Here is a 26,225-nt window from a genome sequence, read left to right on the forward strand (position 1 = left end):
CACTAAATATAATAAATTTATGAATATTTATCACATTTAAGATTAGTTTATAAAATCCCCAATAGTGATTGTGCATAATTACCCGTGATAATTCATAATCACCACTAAATATAATAAATTTATGAATATTTATCACATTTAAGATTAGTTTATAAAATCCCCAATAGTGATTGTGCATAATTACCCGTGATAATTCATAATCACCACTAAATATAATAAATTAATGAATATTTATCACATTTAAGATTAGTTTATAAAGTCCCCAATTGTGATTGTGCATAATTACTAGTGATTATTCATAATCATTTAACCAGAAGATATCGAAAAAAGCGATTATGAATAATCACCGATAATTATGCATAATCACGTTTGTTACATTTACCGTAACATGTGTGCATATGTGTTGTTCATATTCTTTCTCTCTCATTTTATTAGCTGCAAAGCGGTTTCTTTCCTTTCGCAAGTGGCAGAGATCACGATTTCTTGAACGAAACTTACAGAGAAGAAACGTGCGATGACATCATGGACATCGCTCGTCTTATGGGCTCTACGCTCGACGATGACACACTCAGAGAGCAAGCCGAGGAAATAGTGGAGTTAGATTATCTCTTTTTTAATGTACGTAAGCACCCTATTGCTTTAAAAATATAAGAATATTCAATAAATAGTATGATATAGAAGTCAAAGAAACTCCAAAACTGTTTCTAGAATGACAGAATAAAACCAATAGAGACACTGTCAACAAGATCCGCTATTATATATCCACATAATTGTTTCTCTTTCTTTTTTTGCTCGAAAGCCAATTTGACTATTCTGTGCGCCGTACGTATGGTCGAAAATTATAGTAATATTTCCGAGTAAGATTTAAATAGAAATGGTCCGATAAAAATTAAATACGCATTCTAAATGAAAAAATAACCGATTTATATTATATTTTTTTCAAAATGTAGTTATTTTTTCGAGATTATAAATTAGGTAGATTAAGTTTCTATAAAAAAATAAGTAGCGACTGTCTAATTTACTACTACTATCAAAAACTATTTAGATAACAAAAAATATCAATTAATTGGTCAATATTTAATATTTTCCCTTCTAAATAATCTTTTCCAATTGCAATACACTTAAAGGTTTTTTTTTTTTTTTTTTTTTTTTTTTTGCATTCTCTCAACTTATTTTAAAGATATTCTCACCAAAACCTTTCAGCATATCAATAGCCTAAAAATGAGGACCAGGAAGAAAAAATATTTAAAAATGTAATACTTTATTTATTTATTTTAAATTTTTTCACAATTTACGAATAATAAGGATATTGTGAAAAAACTCATTTATTTTGGTGTAGAATCCGCGACTTTTGTCGCCAAAATTCAGATTGTTTGTGAAGAATTATTTCAAGACACTTCTGCAAAATTCTCAATATTTCTCATCGATAGGCTATCAAGTTGGCAAAATTTCATAAAGCACAACATCATAATAGAAAAAGGCCGTCATTGCATTGATAGCGAGAATTTTGACTTTTTTTTTTTTTTCGGTTTTGTCAACTTTCATTCTCATTTTTAGATAAGCTAGCTGTTTCTCTACTAAGAATATAAATCCTTCACCAGCATCAATGCATTTTGTTTAAAAGGAAAAAAAATCGAATTTTTAAAACAAGTTGTGTTTGGAACAAATTCAGATCTTTGTTTCGAAAACACTTAGAGAAAAAATGTTTATAGACCTATAAGATTTTTTACAACTGCTTGACAACACTAAATAATGCAAATCTCTGATTATTAAATAATCATTTCTGTATGTTTCTAATTACCAAATGACTATCACTTAGTACCAAACTTCAAACTTGTTGTAACAAAAATTGCAAACATTTTTTATAACCTTTATCTCATTTTAGGCTAGCATGGAATCAGTAGATGAACAGGAGAGCCTTGCAAAAGCAGTTGGGGAATTGAACTCGGAAGTCAATGTAAGTTTGCATTTTGATGCATTTGATTAAGGGCTTGTGAAGTCTCAAAATATTTCCTAAGATACGGACCCTGATTGAGTAATCAAACTATAATCTTTCTTAACACTGCGCACGACACACTGCGTGCTCAACGCGCTCCCAGGACCCGCACATTTTTGAAGGCTCTAGAAGCATGTTTGGCGAGCAATAGGATGCATATATGCACATTTTTAATTTGCATTTGGTATTACATCTACTTAAAATATTCTTAAATATTACTATATATTTTATACATGTATTTTTTTACATTTTACATTTTAACTATTTATTTCACAGACTTGAATAATGTTTTAAAGTGTGATATTTGATAAAGCATAATATTACCTTGTACAATGGTCTTAGACACGATTTGCAGCAGTATCTTGTTTAAAGACATTAAGGATCGCTCACGATTTTTCTCGTGTTTCAAGTCGCATCTGTTACGGACCGCTCACGAGCTTTCCCGTGTTGCGTGTCTCGTCTGCTATTGCTCCATAAATAATAAAGTTATGATTTTAGAATGTATAAGTTTGCCCAGAAACGTGCTATCCCAGGCGTATGTCTTACAGATTTCTTTGCTGTCCTTAATGTGTTAAATATTTGCCTCTGGTTGGTTATGCATCAATTTAGCCGAAAAAAACATGAAAACGAGATATCTCGTGACCCAGCCACAACGTTCGGCCTGCTAAAAACAAAAAATCCCATGAGCCGTACGCAATGTGTTAATCTTATTTAAATGTATGAGAAGGTCCGTAGTTTTCTTTCACTACCAGTATTACTCGTTAACCTAAACACGACGTTAGTACCAATATCGTTCCTCTTAACTTAGTTATCATAAAATCATTGAAGACGACTTTCCCATCGTTTGCTTTACAGATGGTAGCAAAATGAACAGTAAGGTTGGTAGAACATTTGTTATTTTATAAGATTTTATTAAAATCGAAGCTCGCCAATTTAGAATAAGGGATGAATGTAGTGTGTTCCAGGCTGAATTACTCTACATAGTCCAAACAGTCCCAAAGAAATGAATTTTTTGATTTGCAGCGACACCCTCTCATCTTTATGTGCCCTAAATAACATTAATTCCCCAAAACGAATAATTGTTAAATAACAAGTTAATGGGATTTTTGTTCAAAGCAGAAGTGTATTTTTCTTTTACTCGAGGTCATACGGAAATCCATAGCAATAAACGCGTGATTGGCTTGCCGAAGAAACAACAGTATTAGTTAATTTGATTCTTATGAGTATCCTTAAATCGAATTTTAAGAATTCATTAAGAAAAAAGTTATATCTTAATGGAATACCTTATATTCCTTCCATTTCGAGGGGTTTAAAGGCTAAGTACTTTTAATCCAATTTTAAGCTTAGCCAGTTTGGGACTGGTCATTTGTCGCTTACTGACATGTATTTCTGCTACAGAAATGAAGTCTAGGACACCAAACACTTGATACTTGAATGTACAAATTCATTTTCAAAAGACGTACCCTTATGAATTGTCTTCGAAAGAACAGTACAGTATTGGCTTCCTCCTCTCGCTGTCGTTGTTCAGAGAAAATAGTCTTTTTTCTCATTCTGTACATATATTAACAGTGTTTTTCCCGTATTATTTCGATTGTATTTCTGCATTTTTGCTTACATATATTTTACAGACTTATTCAAAATACAAATACATAAAAAGCATCAAAATATCTTATTTCGGCCATGTTTCTAAACCTTTCCCATTGTATAATTTTAATTACTGGATCCTTCTGTTTGCATGTAGGGAATTTTTTTTTTTGTTTGTATTTGTATATATTCTTGTTTTTCTCCCTTCTTTTGTATTTATGGATGTATCTTTTCCATTAGAAACTTCCTTCCACTATCGGATGAGTATTGAATTATTGTAAGCCTTGTGTCATAAACTTCTTGGGTGCTAATAATTATACCTAGATCTTAAAAAAAAAAAATTCACCCTCAAATCACCTTCAGCAGTTATGTCTGCAGATTTTTATTCCAACAAGGAGAATTTTCTGTTTTCTCCATAGACGCAAAATCAATATTTACACATATAAAAATGGAGGTGAATCGAGTTCTAATGTTGTACAGATCAGAAAACCACATTCTGTGCAATTACAGTGCACCCATTTAACAAATATTTTCCAAATATGTTTGAAAACATCGTTGTCATCTATACGGACAATTATTTAAGCTTATAACAGAAAACAAGCCTCCTGTGACATCCTGAATGACTCATTTTTCTCCTTAGATCAATTTTGAAATTAGAACAATAGATGCAGTCAAGGGATGTGAAGTGACAAGAAAAAGATATCAGCTTTTTAGAAAACCAGTGGGAGTAGTCCCCTCAAACTTTCTCGCATACTCTTTAATAAACTCGCCATGCCAGACAACGCCTTATATGGCACTGGCGTGCAATAGTTACGAAATATTAACTTTTGGCGTGAATTTTGCATTTTTACTGAATCTATCGTGTCATTCTTGGCGAGTTATTTGGCGATAAATCCCTAGCATGCATTAATAGTTTCCGAAAATTGAATTTGTGTTTTAGACACGTTTTCCAATACCGATTAAATCAAAAATTTGACACAAAAATTTATTTGTAATCAGAAGATTCCATACCAAATTTGATACATTTAAGTCATTGCGTTTTCGAATTACCGCGTTTACATGTTTCTGAAAGTACAAACTAGCCGACAATCGACCCATAGTTGAATTTGGCTCAAAATTTGACAGGTGTCTTGACTATAGATGTTAAATCAGTGTGCCGAATTTCATAAGTCTAGCTCTCTTCGTTTTGTAATTATCGCGTTAACTTATATTCGGACAGACCGACTTCCTCTGAACAGATTTTACTCAAAATTTGATAGAAATCAGCAAATTTGGTATAAAGACCATACAAAATTTCAATTGTTTATCTCAAGGTGTTTTATGGTAATTTCAAGGTAATATGATTTTTTTTTCTATTCTATCAATTTCTAGCTATCTAATTGTGAGAATTTCTATCAAATTGTGAAAAGAATCCTTTAAGAGAAAGTCTATATATCCCACTAACCAAGTTAACACGATAATTCAAAACGTAAAGGTGTAGATAGAAATAAATAGAATGAACAGAATCTGAAATGTACATCCATATCAAACATAAAAACTTGAAATCATATTCTCTGAATAAATATTTTTTCATCATAAGACTGTTATTCAAAGTGTGAGAATCACCCTTTATAGTCTATAAAATAAATATAAACAAAAATATCAAAATCAAATTTGCCAAAAATATGTTGAAATAATCGATACTACGAAAGTAAGGTAGATACTTATTAATTAACGGTGAAGGTTGGCGATTCGTTGGCGAAAAAAACGATAAACAACCAAACAAAATATTTATTAGGGTTTTTTTTTTTTTTTAATAAGAGTTCTGGCTCTTTCTATTATAAGTTCATAGGGTTGCAATGCCAATTTGTTTTTTGTGCTACATTTGGCGAGTTTGGGTTCTTTTACCGTTAATAAATAAATATCGAAAGTAATTTCTTATGTGATTAACTTGTTCGTTGAAATGTGAAACTAATGATAAGAAGTTGATATCTGAACTGTTTGCTATCTTATAGATATATTTATCACGTGGAACTAAACTGAGAATTTTGAGAAATATTGTCGGCTGAAGAATATTTCTTCTTTATCTCTATTGCGTACTGACACGAGCTCTCATGCAAAAGTATTTCTCGAAAGCCTCGTGTAAATTGATAAACTCTCTACAATCATTTTCTCCACAGCTTTATAAATGGATTGATCGACGATGGATAATCAAGCAGATATGGAATCACTATTATATTTAATGCCTTTATTATATGCAACAATTTTCTTAATAATCGAGCTTGAAAAAAAATGCATGGATCACAAAATGTTATATTTAAACTGCAATACTGCACTTAAATCATTTGCTCTCGTACAAACAATTTGCTGCACCATATTCAAAATATGACTCGAAAAAATAAATAGGTATAATTCTTTATAAATTGAATTTTTCCAAAAAATTAAACTACATCTTCATTCCACTCTATTATTTTTAAAAATCAAAATTAAAAAAATAAATAAATAAAGCATTAAAATGATACATCGTTTTGAATGTTTCTGACAGGAATCATCCAAGTGCAAATGATTAACGCCTAAACTGATATTCAAAACGTCAACGGATAACACATATGTACAGTACACTCCCGATTATCCGCGGAATTGGGTGGCGCGGTCGCCACGGATAACAAAAATCGCGGATCATCCGAAAAAAAGCTAAAATCGGGTATAGCAAAAGAGAAAACAGTCATTCCAAATTTGAAAAATCGTTTTATGTACAATAAAACGTAAAATAAACGGCAGGAAATGTTTAACTAACGCTTAATATTTTAGTATGTCACTCAAAACTAACCTAAAATGCATTTTGTTAATGAAAACAGAAAAGTGTTTCTACTTACGAGAGGCGTCAAGGATACATTGAAAAATGAATACATATATACTGTTTTAATACTGTAATGTATTATGTAATTACAAAAGCATAACTGTAAAACTACACCTTTTTGAAGAAATCAGTCATTTGTTTTTGCTTCTTGCTTTGGAAGCATTTTCTCTTTGCTTGGAAGCAAAAAAAACTTAGTGCGGCAGGCGCGGATAATCGGGAGTCTACTGTATGTATAATCAACAAGTTGTCAAAGACCCATGAAAGTGCCATTTTCCTTAACCCTTTAAAAGGGGCATTTTTTTTCTAATCATATTAAAATATTTTTAGGCTTGAAATTAGAATAAGAAAAGGGATTCATTTAGCTTATTAGATAAATTTAATTTGATTCATTCATTAATTTGGTTCATTAATAATTAACAAATGAAGACACATCATTTTGTCTGAGATAAAGAACTAAAGCATTTAAGTTTCTGTCTTTCTGAAAAAATTTGTCAGAACTTATGCCAACCTATACAAATTCATACAAAGATTGATAAATTTGGTGGGAAGCATACTTCCCACGGCCCTAGAAAGGGTTAATTTACTCATTAATCTTTTTTTTACTTTGTGAAGTTTACGATCTTATAACTAATTTTTAATCATGCTTAGCTTTATTCCCCCAATAATAAATCAATCAATTAAACATAAGAAAACCTACTTCGATTGCTATACCCCAAATCAGAAGTTGGGATTTCGCATTCGATAATGACGCAGACCAAAAGAACAGATATATGTTTAACTCCGCCCAGCGTTACAGACGGCATTGATGGATTATATTCACTCAAAATATTTTAAATATCTTGCTATAAAACATGCATCCCTTGCTATAAACAAACATCCTTAGAGTCGTTAAGAATTTTATGATTTTTTTTTATTTATTGTTAAATAATATAAAATTAGATGAATAGCATGTCCATAATGAATATGATTCTACTGACATTTTCCATTACAGGGCGAAACATTCTCTTACATAGGATTCCTTAATCATCATCTTCAGAGCGATACTCCGATTAAAAACGATACGGTTTTATACGTGTATCAACCGGAGTACTTTTTAAGGCTTCCGAGCATAATGGCTTCTGTGAAGAAAAGGTAAATTAAATTTCATTTTCTACATTAAAAACTTTTACTTTATCATACAATTCGCAAGAGAAGACCACTCGGGTTCATTGAAGGCCAGAAAGAAACATGGCAATTTTTGAGCACCTAAAATATTTGACTTAAAGGATTTCTATGAGAAATTTAGTTATCGTGAAGATATTGAACAGAAGATATCTTATTGGAAGGATTTAGCCTTAACCATCAATCAGAAATATTTGGAATAATATAGCCCCAATCATCAATTAGCAATATCAAAAGTTAAAACTGCTTTTCTTCTAAAATTATATTAAGGGCAGAGTTCGCATGTGTTATCCGAAAATTTTCTTGGCATTATTTAAATCGTTCTATTTTATATCTCTTTGAAAAAAACATAAATCCTATATTTTCTGCCATTCTGAATTTGAATCATTAATATTTAAAGTATTTTCCAAAATAAATTAAACGATAATTAACATTTACAATTTGTTTACTTACTGCTAAAGTTACGAATACTTTATTCCTTATCCTTACTTGGAAGCGATACATTTTCAAATTAATTCAGCATTTCACAACATAATATTTGACATTCAGTCTTATATTTTAAATAATAAGCTATCCAACTCCGTTCAAACTTAAAATCCGATCCATAACCTAACTTCACTTCACGTGGGTTTCTCATTCAGTTCCTTTTCATCATCAAATATTTTTCTCGAATATGTTAATATAAATCTGAGTTTTTCCAGAAGGACCAATATAAAGTCTACAAATTTTATTTTCCACTTCATTACCTTTACGAAAATAATAGCGGATAGTTTCTGCAAGGCTTAAGAAAAAAAAATAATTCAAGTTTAAATATTTATTACACTTGACTGAAAATACTGCTGGAAAGAAGATTATATTTAAAAGAATTTAGAAGCTATCAAATATACTTTCAACCGGTAAGGCACCTGTCTTAGCAAAGTACGAAATAAGCTCCAAAAATTCAGAAATATGATCATGGAACCAAAATAAATACTGTAAAAAATTTGACTCGAAAATTGTCAGAAGATAGATGGCAGCACCGTATTGATGTAGATCAAAAATGTGATGACATCACACCGGTAGTACGTTTGGCAGATGGAGATTGGCGAGAGTCAGTGTGGTGTTGTGCTGTGTGATGTTGTGTTGTATTGTGTTATGTGGTGTTGAAAGTAAAAGGCATTGATGCCTTGTGATGGTGTTCTATCTTGTGGATTAAGATAATGGTCGTGGAAATGGATTTACAAATATTGTAATGTATGAATTTTCTATAGTTTATATGTTGTGAATGTTTTTTATGTTATGTGTTTTGTCCGACTGTGATGTTATAAATAAACAAATTTAAAAGACAAATTTAGCCTATTCAGTCGGCTGTACTTTGATGACATCACAATACCTTATGGTAATACTTAAGAGAAACATTGTTTCTAAACATTGGTGAATACATTTTTATCTATAGCTCAATACATATTTCATTTATTTAGCATTTTAATCTCCATTTCGTAAAGGTATATTAATTTTTTTAATATTATATATATTTTTTTTCAGTATATTAATTTTTTATTTAAAAGATTTTATTAGATAAGATGAATTTAAATAGCTGATTAATTTGGTTAGTTAGCAATTTAATTAATAAGCAAATAAAGACAATTTTTAGAATTTTGTTTTTTTGAAAAATTTGTAACAGTTCATGCTATCCCTTTTTACAGTGCTGTGTGTTTTCAAATTTCTGTGGCAAAACAATAATAATCATTGTTACTGACAAATCATTTGCTTGTTTAAAACCACACAATGTGATCAAACTATTAATACTGTGGTTTCTGAAGTCATTAAAAGTTAGTATCTCTAACTAGAAGTGGATAATAGCTTACCATGGACATTAAAAATATGAATGAATTTCTTACAAATATTCTTGTCAAGGACTTTTTTTTTAAAAGAATTAAGCTGTCGAAGTCCATTTAAAAAAAGATTCAAAACATTTTTTTGAAAGAGTATCGATGTTAAAACTAATACGACATTTAGAGAAATACCAAAAATTTCAGAACTGCTGCTGTAACGAATCTATTTTCATTCTTCTCATTTCAGAACGATAGCCAACTACATCGCCTTCAACATCGTCTACTTTTTCGCCGAATACTCATCGGATGAAATTCGTAATTTAACTTATGGGAACAAATCCATAACGCAGAAATCTGAGGCAAGATTGTGCCAGCGAATAACCAAGTCCTTCATGTCTTTGGCCGTCGGGCGGATGTATATAGACCGGTACTTCCCTCCTCTTACACGAATGCATGTACGTAGAGCACACTTCCATTTTTGTGCCCTTTTGCGCATGGCTTTAGACAAAAAGTCAACGATCATGGCAGTGACATACACTTCTACAAGATGCCAATTCCAGCCGTGGTACAATGACTAATTACTAAACCATTAGAGAAAAGCATATATTTCCAATGTTTTTCCAATGCAGAAAAATGCTCGACTACGTTCGGAATATTTTTTTTTTTGAAAAACATTCGAAACTAGTTATATTTTTGAATATTTGCATACAGAAAAATCGTAAAAACATCTATGAAACCAAAATATATCAGTTAAATTATAATAACATATCAGTAATTCGCCATTAACTTTCTAGATATATTATATGAAAATGACGATAAAAATACTTCCAAATAGGAATATCTTCTAATTATTCAATTAAAATATCGAATCTTAAGAAAGAAAATTAATCGAATTTTCTATATTTTACATATATATATGTGCATGTTCAGAAAATTGAATTCGGAATTGCTGTAACGCATTCATTTTGAATTCGGAATTGCTGCAACGCATTCATTTTGAGTTCGGAATTGCTGTAACACATAGCTTAATTTTGTATATAATCGTACCTATTAAGAAATATATATATTGTAAGTACATATTAAGAAATACATATATTGTAAGTACATAAATATTTCACTATTTTAAAATCAGTATACAAAATTCCGACTGATAAAATCAATTCATTTCCCTTCTTGCAGGTGAAGAAAATGGTTGAAATGATACGCTTGGCGTACAGCTCGACAATCGATCAAAATACCTGGATGGATGAGAACACCCTGCTGTATGCTCTAGTCAAGGTAAAAAATAGACAAATTTTTGAAAAATTCTCTTGGAATATTTCAGTAGCTCAATTTTGCATAAATACAGTTTGTTATTTTTTCTATATAAGCATTATTAAAAGGAAATTCGTTGGCGTTAACTTCATTCGTTAAATTGTTCAAATTTTACCAAATAGTAATTTAAAATTAAACTTTATAAAGCCTATTCTAAATTTAAGTCTTAATTCTGTTACAAAATTTCTCATTTTACCTATCTGAATTCGAAACTCAAATAATGAATTTTAATGATAAAACACAGAACATTATTTCAGTTCTTCTAAAGTTGGCTTAAAAGTCATATTGAAATAAAAAGAAACAAACGTAAAATTGAATTAAATATGTGTGGGAGTCATTTAGCAATTCATGATTAAAATTAAAAGCTATACACTTATTTTAAAAAAATTTCATTTGCCGTTTTATTTTAAAGAGAAAGAATGATTTTATGCCGTCAACATGTAAAAAATATTTGACTCAACGTGTTTCTAAAAAGTCATTTTTAATTCATTTTTATTTACATTGAATTGTTTCAAATTTGCAAAGATGAAAGCCAGTTTTTTTACTCACACCCTAGAATGATTTTAAATTTTGTACACTTAATTTTTCTCGATAAAAAAATCATAATATTCTCAAAAAGTTAAACATCAATCCTTTAATTTAACAAAAATTTCAAAGTCCCACCAAAAGCATCTAGTAGTGAATTTGAAAAAAAAACTTAATAACAAGATTTCATAATTTAAATTGTAAAATGTAGAAAAAAATTTGTTAAAAATAATTTTTTTTTAAAAAAATTTCTATTATAACGCAATTTTATTTATTGGGGCACTAAAACGTACGGAATTCTCTTAGCCAAAAGTCTGAGATCAAAACAAAAGTGCAAAAGCTTGAAATATTGTAAATAAGAAGAAAAATTTCAAGAAAATAAAGTAATAAGGTAATTTACTTCAGTTCTTCCAGTAGTTAAGTACTTCCAGAAAATAACGTAATTTAGTTACAGTAAGATCATAAGAAAAAAAAATCTTTAAATATTAATTAAAATATACTAAATGAATAAGAACTTCAAAAGCAGAAGTGTTAGAAAATCGTAATGTCTGTTCATCCTATATTGTATATATTAGAATTGAATTATATATATTTGTAATTGTTCATCCTATATTTCTCATAATGCAGACATGTATATTTTAAGCAACTTAAATTGCCCGATCGTTCCTTTGTAATTAAATATTGAATAAAAACCTACTATTAAATAAAACTGTTTCCAATAATCATCGAGAACTTAAAAAATTAAAATATATTCGTCTCGTAAAAAAAAATCATAAAATAATACTAAAAATTTAATTGTTATGAATATTCCGTGGAAAATTTTTCATCTTTTCTTCATCAAATCATCTTTTCATGCAGCTGCAAAGTATACAGAATATGGTTGGTTACGAAGACTGGCTTCTCGATGATGTGGCACTCGATGCTTTTTACGGAAAGGTAAAAAAAGTTTTTTTTTCCCTAATGGCTTTTTTTTTTATTATTATGTGAAAACATGGTATTGGTTTGGAGTTTTTGTAGCCTCAAAAATGCACGAGCAGAAAATTAACGATTTATCACTTTTGAGGAATCAATTTTTCGATTTTAAGGTTATTAGAAAATGATAAAGAAGGTTGTCACATTTGGTGACTTATCGCCAACAAAACGTTGCAAACTTCGTGGGCAAAATACAAGTTGTGACAGGAATCGAGCAGCGTTCTGCTCGTTGTTCATTGCTCCGTCAGTGTGTAACGGACATCAATTGTTGCCACTGTTCCCGATGACAACTACACAGTACGTACGGTAATCGTAAATAGCTCCTGTGATGGCTCAATGATTTTTTAGTATACTCTAATGAGGATTACAGAATTTATGTTAAAGTATGAACAGTTTATCTTTAATTTACATTTTCTCCGAAAAAATTTTGAAACGTGCAGTGCAATATATAAACTACCAGTACAGAAACTTCTATTTTAACTAGACACGTTACCGGCAATTTCTATGATTTACCAGGGCGTGGGCGCGGCCGTGTTCACATTCTACATGGCTTTAGATAAATGTAGGGCTCGGTACTCAATAAGAAGTGAGTAAATGCGTATTATGGAAGTGAGTTTTAGTATGAAAATAATGTCCCCTGGTATTGGTGAGTAAATAAATGATATCATAGAACTCCGACCTATCCGGCTTTTTTGTTATGCTGCCTATCCTTCTGCCATATTAGGCCGGATACTAGGGATTTTTTTTGTTCCTAAAATCTGAAACATCCTCAATGTCGTTCTTAAAAGATACACGAGTAATGTGTACAGTCCCATATATTGGACAAAACTAATTACAAGCTACCGAATTACACCATTTGAGGTTTTATAATAAAAGATAATGCTTGTTCATAAAGATAAGCCTTTTGCCTTCCTATTTTTAATTATTTGGTTGTGGTGAATACAATATTAGATTTCAGAACGAAAGAAATTACATATTCCTAGACACCGTTAGATGGCACAAGCGATGTTGATCAGGAAAATTAAATATTCCAGCACACAAGGCAAGAATCATTACAGATTGTTAACTCGTAGTGCTGAAGTACAGACATAACGTGGGCGTAAACCAATAAGGATACTTTTTCCTTTTAATTTCAAAGTGGAACCGCGTTGCAGCACAAACAGCAAGGAATATCATTAACACATTTGGAAATGATACAGTAAAGGAATATATCGCATAGCAATGGCTCAAGAAACTACGATCTGATTGCATAAATCTGAGAAATGAAACGATCGGATACTTAGCCCCAGTCATTCAAAACAGCCTCAACCACTTGTTGAATCAAACCGTCGTCTATAATCGAAGGATATAGCAAATAAATTAATTAAAGTGCTATTATATAGTTTCTCATCATTTATATGCATCTGATAAAACCAAAAATCTAGTAAAATGAGCACTATGAGATCACTAAACAAAACCTAAAAGAAATCGTTTGCACTTATCTGCCCCCCCCCACCAAAAAAATTCATTTTTTTTTTAATTTCTCATTATTTTAATACTTATTCGCTCATTTAAGTTGATCTTGTACGATAACCAGACTCGAGTCAAACTTTATTATTAAAAAAATAATTACAATTATTCCGTGGTATACAGTTGGTGCAATCCTCACTGGCTCTTAGAAAACTGATGGATTTATTAATGCGAATAAATACTGCGTCCTGTTTGATACGAGAACCAAAAATTAGGAATTATGCAGTTGATATTGGTGAAAAGAAATGATTTGTTTGGATTTTTCCGCCTCAAGAGCCATAGTTTTGACAATACTGCATCAAACCAGGGTTAAAATCATATCAATATTCAATAATTATAAATGGATAGTGTATAAAAATGCTTAAAAACAACCAAGTTTATATGAGTGCATAAAATTTGATAGATTTTAAAAATGCTAACTTTTGAGCATGTTTTGACTTGCCAAGTAATAAAGGTAATGGAGAGTTCGCGTTTTGAAAAAATAGCAAACATTGAGCACTGAAATTTGGGCATTCTGATATTATATGTTGGACAGACATTTGAGAGCAGAGAGGTGGTTGTTCACCTAACAACAAGTGGAGATATGTGAATCTAGTATGCCCAATGCGTAAACGGATTAACACTGTGTTTACTTTTCGATTCGATAATGTAGACCACAGTTGCGCATGAGGTTTAATAGCATGTAGTTTATTGTTAGTTGCAAGCTCCCATTGAGAACTATTGAATATAAAAAAGAAAAGTTTTATTATTTTATGAAAATGTGAGACCATAAGATCCCAGAATAACCATCCTAAAACTTTGCTCTATGAGATTCTGTCTCGCCATCCATTCTCTAGAGACCACCTTACACCAGCTGATATCACGTTTAAAACATAAGAAGGATTTTTTTAGTTGAGAAAAGGTTTACCAAAGAAAAATCTTTCAAAAACGTCTTTAAAGGATTTACTTCTACGAGATAGTCATAAATGGTCTGGTGTCTCGATGAGAGAGATGCATAGCACCTAATGGAACCCCTTTTGATTAACCCCTTCCAGTAAGATTTAATAATGAAAAATTGTGCATGAAATAACCATTTAATTTTTTGTTTAAGAAAATTTAGTTTATTTTATAAGTCTTACATATTTTTGAATAAAATTATATTATTGGTGTGGATATAATTGTAATTCGGAAGTACATATTCATCACTTCTTCCAAAAGCACCAATAACTTCGAATTAGTACCTAGTTTTATGGTTCGTTACGGTGTTTATTTAACTTCATGCTTTTCCCTTGGTAAAACAGATGTTCACACTAAATGTTTATAAGAATGAAATCCACTGAGCAACAACAATTTGGCCGTGACTTGAGACAATCAAACGGTAAACAATATGCGATAGTGATCCATGATATCAATATAAGTAATGAACGTACTGCCAGATTTAGTGCACTAGAAATTTTAAGCTAAATTTACTATCATATTCAATAGTAATTTTAGGTGCATGACCAGTATAGTCCGTCCTTGGGCTATATGGCATGAAAAATCAGTGACGAGCAATACTCTTCATTTTACCGGAATGGGTTAATAAACATCGATTTCTACGTAGTTATTGTTCGTTGAAGTTTATCGTCCAAATCCCACATTTCGTTTATAACAATCTAATAGTTAGGAGGATAAAAAGATATACAATTAGAATAGAAAAAATATTTCTCACAACTTAATTTTGAAAAAACAGATGCTAAAAAAAATCATTGATGGAAACGATAAATATTAGAGGCTATTTCTTAGAATATCATTCTGCAACAATTTTCATTCTATATTATTTCATAAAATCAGTTATCTTTTTTCATTTACAAATAATTTTTTTCCAGCTCGGAGATGTGCAAGAAGATAACTTCTTTGACGCTGTCGTGACTCTCTGCACCATTTTAAATGACGTGAAATACTCGCGTTGGAACAAAACAGGTGTTAGAAATGAAACGTAAGTAAATGTGTTGATTTCAATTAAATAAGCGAATTATTTGTCAAAAACAAATTTAGTTTCACGATAGTTCTTTTACCTGTATTCCATACAGACGGATAACAAATTGAAAATATTAAAATTGTCTAATATTGTATAACGGCTTGTATTTGAATATTTAGGGTTAGATATCTCCGACATCTTACATTTTAATCAAATCGGAATAACAATATAGAATATTAGACTGCATAGAAAGACTATCTTGAATGAAATTCTGACCTAAACAGTACATTTCGGCTTTAAAATCACATGTTTTAACTAATATTTAATGCACATATTTAAAAAATGTTTTCATGATTTTTTTTTGTTATTTAAGATTTCCAATTTATCTTTAGGGATAAAAGTTTTAAAATTATGAATTATGTTCATTTGTATAAAATCCTTCATTCCTGATTGCGAAGGCATCTAAAACTACTTGTTTACTGTAAAAGTAAATAATTTAACATAACTAAAGGATCGCACATACCTTATAAACTTGATAGAAAATTGTTGAGATGAGAAATTTGTTATTTTCACAGAAAATTTTGTAAATCAATTTTCCATAGTTCAAACAGTAAATGCACGAAATTGCATTTAGTTGAGTATTTTCTTTGTAAATGATCCTTAAATTCTGAACTCTAATGAGTTTTGAATAAGCTATGGAGCTCTTGTACTTGTAAATTTACAAGTACTCTTTTCAGCAAGTTTTTTTTGTTTCGTTGGCATGACAGCAAAAGCATTTTAAAAACTTTCAGTACTTTTATTTGAAGGTTTATTCGAATTATTCGGTTCAAATGACGTCCATTATAATATTCTAAATATGTACCTATTAAATTTACAAGAGTAACCCTCCTTTTTATTTGCACCCATCTGTTTCGTAGATGAGAAATGGAGATATCCCTACTTTCATCGGTTTATTGCATTTAGATAAATACTGTCTTTTTTCTTTTTTGGAATCAAAGTGATGACTTTTTGCATATCATTCTTCAATAATTAACAGATGGAATATCATAAAACAAAATATCCAAAAGTTCGAGAAATTTTTAAAAATTTATTTGCGATGAATTCTTAACTATCCACAATTAATTCCAAAACTTTGTTAAAATACTTCAGTAACAAAAAGAAGTAATTTAATCCAAAACAATCAAATACCCATATTTCTTTGTGAAAGAGAAGTAATGCGACCCGTTTGCAACAACAGATATCTAGAATTTATGATGTCATAATTGTAAGTTTAGGCCTCTTTTTTATAAACACAACTGTTCAAAAATATTTCGAGTTGATTTAAATCCTTTTTGATCTTTTGCGGATTACCCATGATGCAAATCTTTCAATTTAACGAATAATCGGGCGGGGGGGGGGGTATTTGTTTATGGTGTTAATAAATTCCATTTCAGCTTAAAACACCATGGAAAGTTACTTAAACCTTACAAGTTAAATTATTCTTAATTGCCCTGAAGAAGGTAACTTTTTAGTAAATTTCGAGCCTTATATCTACTATATTAACTCTGAAATACTACTATATTAACTCTCTACTATATAATCTACTATATTAACTCTCGTATAAATATTAACTCGGAAAACTATCTAACTTATCCTTGATAAGCAGTCAGAGGTCCTATAACTGGGTTTGAAAAAACTTTGCCTCGTTTTTCTCGGTGTCGAATAATATGCCGTGGGCAAGTTGATTTTTATTTTTACTTAAATAGAAATAATTAAAATTTTAAAAGAATTAAGAAACGGCTACAATTAAATTTTATAATCAAAAATTAACTTTCTGATTTTTTATCAACTATTACGAAACATTACATATGAATTAAAAAATTAAAAAGTAAAATAAATTATTATAAATTAATTCCTAATGAAACTCGTATTAGTTCTACTGTTATTTTTTTTTTACCAACAAAAATATTTACAAAAATACTAACTGATTATAACAAATTTCAACTTATTAGCCAATATGAATTTTTAGAGAAACAGGCTTTGATTATGAAGTTATTTATTACATTGCAGACAATGGATGAATAATTCTTGAAATCAGCCAAATTTTCTAATAGAAATTTATCAAACATTTAATCATTTCTTCAGTTCTGCATTGCAATATCATTGCCTAAATACATGAGCCAAAGTCAGTCGTTCCACTTTAATTACAAGTTTTCACTTTTGTTTGAGCCTTTTTTTCCCCACCAAAATGAAACAGATTTCGATTAACTGAATGCTGCGCATTATCTGAGTAATATACAGTAGATATTATCTTTTAGAGACTTACAAAAATATCTCTTAATTTAAAAGTCAGCATCTTAAAAAGTGGAAATTAAAAGTTCAAAAGCATTTTTATTGCTTCAATGTTAAGAATATAAATTTTTTCTTACCACTTACATTTCGATATTTTTTCTCATTATTTTTAGAGACTTGATGGCCAACGATCCCGTTGTTGTGAATGCATATTACATACCCAGTACAAACTTTATTTGTGAGTATTGATTTGTCTTTTTAAATATTTTTTATATAAATTAGAATGCGTTAAAAATTGTAGTAATGCTGTGTATTGGCAAGGGTCTACAAGACTAAAAGTTTTATTCTGTCCTTGTCCTCTCAATTATTTGCAAAGAAGTGAATATCATTCAAAAATTGTAATTTGAAAGCTCGTTGATTTTAATAAAATTTATAACATGATAATTGTAGAACAAAAAAATGTGCACGTTGAGGAATGCATAAAGAAACTTAAAATGGCGACCCACGTGAAAAATTCGAACTAGTCTTTCTGGGTTGTTTGGAACGGTTACCAAATCATCGTGAAAATTGATTACGTCATCAATGCCGCCTTTGAACTCAGATAGCGGAGAAAGAAGGTTGTTTTAAATTGAACGGTTAAGACGTGCGATGATATTTCAAACAAGAAGAAAGTCACGATGGCCTATTGGTACGTCTCAGCTTCAGAATTGAACAGTTCCATGTTCAAAATCAGATTTCATCGAACAACCGTCTTGTAAGCAATTCAGGTGTGCAAGCTAAATCCGTTGGTGCCAAATGTTCTCCCGCCGGCGTTTCGCGAGAGTTTCGAGAGAGAGTGGCAGCTCCAATGTCGGCCCCATCTACCCGTGGTTTAAAATTACTAGGTCCCTCCAGAAATAGCCCTTGCGTTGTTACAAAAGGAGATGTTAATATAATAAAAATCAACCAAGGAGTAAAAATTCCCTTCTTTGAAACCAGGTACTCGGTAATATTTTGCTCGTTCGTGCAGTCATTTACGAAGCTGCGACAAGAAGGCGAAGTAATCAGAAGAGTATGAATTACCCTCCCCACCATGGGAAGGAATTTGAATCACTATGCGATGACACAGTAGTAGCATTTAATAAGTGGGCTTATGGACGTGTAGATGGTTGATTAGCCATTCAGACATGACAAGCAAATCAAAGCTGACTTTATTCAAAACTGGCATATATATATATATATATATATGCAAAATGATTAATATAAAAATAGTGGTGATAAACACGGTTCGTTTCATAAATTCGAAACTAGCACTTTTTGATGCTTGTACTTCGCTAAGGAGATGGTACGCAGAAAGATGAACTGATATTAAGCACCACAAACTGTTAACTGTTACTTATGAACTGTTATTAATTAATAAACTGTTATTAACTGATGATGAACTTGTGATGAATCGCATATAAGCCAGTAACAGCGCTTCTGCCAAAACAGCTGTTTTAGCAAAATTGGTTAGTTGTTGGACTGCTAACCTAAAGGTCCCAGGTTCAAACCTCACGCGTCACAAACCTGCACAAACTATTATCAATTCCGCGAATAATCTGAAGACTCCCTATTACTAAATGCAAACATCTCCTTTGATCTTCCTTCTTAGCCCGCTCCCCTCTATTTTTTTTTTTTTTTTTTTTTTTGACAAAATACCGGTTTTAGGACACATGCGCAAAAGCGTTGAAGGTTTCAGAATCCAAAAATGTTCAGTAGTTCAATATTAATGGGGTAGGGGGAATGACCAAGCAATGACAAGTTCGAGTTGGTTGGTATTTGAGAATTTAATGAGTAACAATATAGTTATGTTAATGATGATGCACAAATTATGATAAACAAACTGATGACAAATTTACAGGATGAGACTACTATAATCAGGTTCAGCGCTAGCATAAAATGTCGTCTTTTAAACAACACGTCGTAATAGTTCGTCTTCACATCGCCCCGTCTTGGCGACAAGTGACAGCAACTCCGCCAACGGCACTACTCAATGGCTCCCTTTATTTACGTGTTTTCAAGTGATCTCGATACAAAATCAGTGTTATAAAGTAGAAATTCATTAAAAGTAGTTTTGGAGAAAAAAGTCCTTTATAAAACGGTACTTAATCTCTAATTCTTAAATAGAAATGTAATTAAATCTTAATAATAAGTCAAACCACAAGTACGAATAGTTCATGCTATAAAACAGTTTTAACTTCGCTATAAAGCAGCTTAACCTCTGACTTTAGCTGCATTCAATTAAAATATTTTTTCTTACAGACCAAACAATATAATAAACTATTCAATAAAGCATGAAATGCCCAATATCAACGAATGGTGCATGAAATTTCTCTCAACTCTTATAGAGTTAAAATTTCTCTCAACTCTTATAGAGTTAAAATTTCTCTCAACTCTTATAGAGTTAAAATTTCTCTCAACTCTTATAGAGTTAAAATTTCTCTCAACTCTTATTGAGTTAAAATTTCTCTCAACTCTTATAATTATTTAATAACTCTTATTGAGGACTCGTCTTAAAGTACGAATTCAAATCAAGAAGTACACAAAAACATTTCAAAATCGTTATATCTCTAAAAAAAAAACAGTACTATAAAATATTATTTTCATGGGAGAGTATATGGTATGCCAAGAAAGACAGAAAAAATTCTCCTTAAGATTTCTAAAATTTAAAGATTAATCATGTGATTGGAATATCGATTATTTTCACCAGTGAAGTAAATAAATATCAAAGAAACGAATATTCAAAGGATATTCCGCTTAGGGAGTTATGAAAGTTTTACCCACGCCCATTAAATACTTATAAACCCAATTTCTATGCATGCAGCTTTACCGGCAGGGATGTTTGGCTATCCCTATTATAAATATGGAAGAATAGAGTAAGTAACTATATCGCTTTAGAACTTTATTTACTGAACAACATACAAAAGAATTCTAATTTAAATTATATTTCAGCTCTATCAATTATGGAGCTATTGGAACCGTTATTGGACATGAAATAAGCCACGCCTTCGACACTACTGGTAAGTTTTCTTTTAATGTATTTAAATTTTTAGATTCAAAAATCTGTTACATCATACATTTGACTGTTAAAAAATTTCTGATGTTCAGCTATGTCAAAGAAGTAATTATTTTAAGAGAAAAAAAAACACTTATACAAACATAAGGGTCTCTAGTATCTTATGATTTCGTATGAATTCAAATATCAGTGTTAAAGTCATGTTCAAAACCGGATATCATTCATTAAAAGACTAAATAAACTCGCAGATCAAGGGTTTATTCCTAGATTCCAAATTTGAATAATTCTCGCTCGAATTCGTTTACTATTCTTAAATGTAATTATTTGTTGATTCTCTGTGTTATAAGTTGATATAGTCAATCTATACTACTATTATAAATGTTAAAGTTTGGATGGATGGATGGATGGATGGATGTTTGCTAGTCAATCACGCCAGAACGGCTGAACAGAATTGGATGAAATTTACCTGAAAGATAGATTATAGTCTAGAATAGGACATAGGCTACTATTTATTCCATTTAATTGAATGGTTAATTGTTTATTAATTAAAAACTAACTTTCCCGCCAAAAATTGCCAAATGAGGGGGTTTTCTTCAGGGTTTTTTTCCCCCACACCAATGAGATTAGGCTCAACATGATTTTGACTATTATTTCAAACGATTCTGTTTATTTTCTTAGTGTTCGCTACATTTAAAATTAAACATTGTTAATGAATCGATTTTTCGGATTCATTCTGAAGTACTTTTGAATTAAAATAAAGCAGAATAAAGGAAATTAAAAATTTATAATCTATGTTGCATTACCCCAAATGGCGTAGAAAATTCATACATTTGTGTTGCTCCAACTGGCGTTGAAAATTCACGCATGCGCAGGAGTAATAGAAGATAAAGCCATTGATGCTATAAATTCCAATCTATTTCCACGCGGACGAAGTCGCGGGTAAAAGTTAGTTTTTCATATGTTCATTCCTAAGCTTACATATAAAGGAATAACTTATCTATCTAACAAATGAATCAACTTATACACATCAACACATGAAGATGAAAGAATTCATGTCCTCAAATACAGTAAATTAAGATTTCGAATAATCTAAATTACTTGAAAGATATTGCGGGCCGTTGGGTAAGGCTGCGAATGCCTTACACGATATTGGCGATATAAATAGCGGTAGAAATAGATGCATTTATCGTGCAAGACTTTTGTTATCAACTACAAAATATCATTCTTGTCATCCAGCTCATGCTCAAAATTGGAAACAATAGTTAAATTCTTAAACCTTCAATGAATTTCTCTCATAAAATGTTGCAGCAAAACATTGCATTCCTTTAACATCGATGCTTGTTTCTTTTTTCCAGGCCGGAATTTCGACCACTTGGGCAATTTGAGAGAATGGTGGACGAACGGAACCAAAGTGAAATTCCTAGAAAAAGCAGCATGTTTCGCGCATCAGTACAATAATTACAAAGATTTGCTTTCCCCTGTTACGGTACGTATATAGGGATTGCAATACCGGACCAAAATTTCAATACCGGTATTCGGTATTTTTTAGATCTTAATACCGGGATACCGGTTTTAATACCGGTATTAGAAATTTTGGAAAAAGAACGAAAACACAGGTGTTCTTTGTTTAATTTGCCAGTTTAATTAGAGAGTGTAAATATCTCAAAAAATAACTTGTAACCTATAAATTATAACACTATATAAGGAATCCCAAAAAAGTAAAGGACCATTTTATTTATTTAAATCACAAAAAACTGTAAATATCACTATTCAGTCTGTAGTACTATTGCAAATTTTTGAAAAGTGATCTAAAAAACATAATGCATCAATTGCAATGTCAAGTAAAAAAAAAAAGAAAGCAATTTTAAAGTAATTTTGTGCAAAAATTACCAGCTGTCGAAAACACTCTTTCGGCATCTATGCCTGTTGGTGGTACTATTCTTAATGCGCGATATACTTTTTCTAAGTATTTACCTCTAAATCCCTCATCTTCAAATAAATCGATTTCTCGTCAGATGGTTTGGGGTATAGCTAATTTCTTTATTGCATTTTGCTTCGTTAACATTTTTTTTATTTACCGCTAATTCTAATTTTTGTTCAAGAGACAGTTCCTTTTCACTATCGACATTAGTATCATCATAATCTTCGATAACTGAACCGAATTCTTTTAAACGTGTATAGGCTTGTGGGTAAAAAAAATCTTCTTAAGAAAATTTGCTATAAACTTGATCAGATTTGTATTGGTTATTTTCTTTTCTTCTTTTTCATTTTCATTTTCAAAGTCTTTACAATTATGTAAATACCATAAGACATTTTCTATTTCGATATGCCTTTCTTCTGTGCGATTTTTCAATGTAATATATAGTTCTTCAGATAGTGATGTACGCTGTTCTTTCAGTGACTGCAACATGAAATTTATTGTTGCATTAGCTGTTAATAAATTGGAATCTCTCTGACATAATGGATCAATAGTCAGTTTTACTGGAAGTAGAGCTGATACAGTTCTGGATATTAAGTCGAATTCACTATCTGAAAAATTAATTTACAGGTTTAGGTCGATTATTGCTTTTTGGGTTGGATTCCTCAGTTTCAAAAATCGTTCCATCATTAGGAGTAAACTGTTCCGACGTGTTTTGGAATCTAATATTAACATATATTCTGTTTTATTTTCAGTAAGTATATATTTTTGTAATATGTCATTTTTTATAGGGAAACTTTCAAATATCTTTAAAAATTTTCGAACTTTATAAATTATAGGACGCAATTCTTGATGGGTACATATTTCATCCACATTAGCAATATCTTCTTCAACAATTACGATGTCATTATCTTCATTGTCAATATCACTCACACTTATTCTCTTCAAAGTTTGAATCCGAAGTTTCTGTATCCACAGTATTTGGATTCTTCTTTATTTTTTGGGGATAATACATCTATTACTCCTAATTGAATTCGATGAGTATAGCACAATTGCTGATTTGCACCAATCAACTTTCCAACTTTTTTCATAACTGTTGCTCCATCAGTCGTTATGGGTACAATATCTTCTTTCAGAGATAATCCATGTTTCGTTACTTCAGATTTAAGCAAATAATTAAGCCATTAATTAGCTAATTAATTTCGACCGTTAGGGTGACATAAAAACAAAAACGCATACTATTTTGCTATGTTCGCGATCCCTGAACATATAGTGGAGAAATTTTAAAAATTTCTAGTAAATACCGAAAAACCGGTATTTAAACTTGTGAATACCGGTATTACAAAATTGTACAAATGGCTCAAAATACCGGTATTCGGTATCCCGGTATTGCAATCCCTATACGTATATGAAAAAATGCATTATCATCTATACATAGTAATAATCCACGAGAAATAATCAGACATCTTCATGGACTCATTTCAAACTTGCGACATACACTTTTTGAAATGGAAACAGATCGCACACACACTTTCCATACATCTTTCAATGGTACTAATAAAATTGATAAATGAAAAGCAAACCACTATTTTCTAAAAATTTGCACGCATTAAATGGTGCGTACCTTTGATGAAAGACGAAAACGTTGCTGTATTTTCAGCAATACGTCATTCGAACAAACAGCATTTGATATAGTATTACATAGAAAGTTGAAACAATAAAAACTCGTTCTAATTGTATTCGAAAATGTTATTAATTACAAGACAGAGTACAACAGGACGGCAAGACTTCTATAGTAATTATATGTTGTCGTACACAAGATGCAGGGCGATTCAAATTTCAGTATCCCTATTTGGGACGCCCTGGTGAGAGATCCAATCAACATAGCCCCTTCATATTTGGAGGATATACATTTCAATTAATGGGAAATTGATTGATGTAGTAAAAATAGTTCGAAAAAATTCCACTAGGTGAAACGTGGTCCTGCAATCTGTTTAAGTTAATGAGTATGAAACATAGATCCAACAATAAAGAACAGTAAAGAATGTAGTAAAGTTTATTACAAAATGTAAAAAACTTTACTACACAACACAAAATTCCATTGCTACAGAAATTTCAATGATAGTAACAAAAGGAAGACAGCAAAAACAGCACATAAAAGTTTCACAGATGTTTTTCAATTTGCCCACCTTGCTTCAGGCTATTAAGATTACACCGTGTTATAGCATGAGTCACAGTGGTGATTGGTGCAAACCAATCATTTCTCCATGGCCTGAAATGTATATCCTTCATATGAAGGTGTTACGTCGGCTGTCACTCTCGCCAGGGCATCTAAACAGGGATACTTTAATTTGAATCACCCTGTATTTCTCAACTGCTGAAACATATCAACATCATTCATTCTAGAATCTATATTAAATGCATCTCATTAGAAATTACATGTCAGAAATTCATTACTAGTATAGGTCTAAAAATGTTTATAATAACACTTCAAATGCATTTTTATTTTCCGCTTTAGGTTGATGGAACTTTAACTCTCGGAGAAAACATAGCAGACAACGGAGGTGTAAGGAACGCCTTTAAAGTAAGTGTGCAAATGATAAAATAACATTTAATTAGAAACCTGCTGAACTAGTTTATCAGAAATAAAATTAGTATCTCAGCTGAATTATCTATTGCAAAATAAACTCACGGATTTTTCCAAAAATATGTATACCTTCCCCCCCCCACTAGTATTTATTTCTGTAACAGTGAAAGTCAATCAGTGATAGAAAAAAAAATCAGTAGATTAGTCTTTCATAATGAAAAACTTGGTTTTTCACAAAGCATTAAATCACCGACTAGAATTATTTCCTGTTTGAAGCATTAAATAGTAAACCATATAATAACGTATATGACACTCCAATGCGGCCAAGATATTCCTATCTTAAGGAATAAACTTCTGCTATATAAGTCACTACTGCGCCCACTGATAAGTTATTCTTCCCCAGTTTGGGGGGCAGCAGCAAAAACCCACGTAAATAAACTCAAAACATTACAAAACAGAACTGCTAGGCAAATATCAAACATTCCCTGGTTTATCAGAAATAAAAACATTTTAAAAGATATCGAACTTACAACAATAGAAGAGCATTTTAAAAAACTAGCCATCAAATACTACCAAAAACTGGATAGCAATAGCAATGCTACAATAAAAGAAATAACCGTACACGACCCCGAAAGTAACAGAAATAGGAGAAGACCTCGGAAGCTACTCCACTAAGAGACCGACCCCAGCACCTCGTCAGCATGAAAGTTCCCTGCCATTGTACAATGCACATATTCTAGTAAACAGATATTAGTAACGTTA

The 26,225-nt window shown here is 31.0% G+C and overlaps 1 protein-coding gene across 1 annotated transcript in view; it reads left to right on the forward strand.

Moving 5' to 3' along the window:
• The window catches only part of LOC129989115 (neprilysin-1-like), a 53,812-nt gene that overhangs the window by 18,528 nt on the left and 9,059 nt on the right, over nt 1–26,225 (forward strand). The window contains exons 8-19 of the mRNA XM_056097439.1: nt 436–618; nt 1,886–1,957; nt 7,411–7,550; nt 9,642–9,849; nt 10,574–10,672; nt 12,092–12,169; nt 15,562–15,671; nt 18,098–18,162; nt 20,767–20,818; nt 20,895–20,962; nt 22,314–22,444; nt 25,395–25,460. Coding sequence (XP_055953414.1) covers nt 436–618; nt 1,886–1,957; nt 7,411–7,550; nt 9,642–9,849; nt 10,574–10,672; nt 12,092–12,169; nt 15,562–15,671; nt 18,098–18,162; nt 20,767–20,818; nt 20,895–20,962; nt 22,314–22,444; nt 25,395–25,460 — 1,272 coding nt within the window. The remainder of the gene's footprint in view (nt 1–435; nt 619–1,885; nt 1,958–7,410; nt 7,551–9,641; nt 9,850–10,573; nt 10,673–12,091; nt 12,170–15,561; nt 15,672–18,097; nt 18,163–20,766; nt 20,819–20,894; nt 20,963–22,313; nt 22,445–25,394; nt 25,461–26,225) is intronic.

Source organism: Argiope bruennichi, chromosome 10 (genome assembly GCF_947563725.1).
Source record: "Argiope bruennichi chromosome 10, qqArgBrue1.1, whole genome shotgun sequence".
NCBI classification, from domain to species: domain Eukaryota; kingdom Metazoa; phylum Arthropoda; class Arachnida; order Araneae; family Araneidae; genus Argiope; species Argiope bruennichi.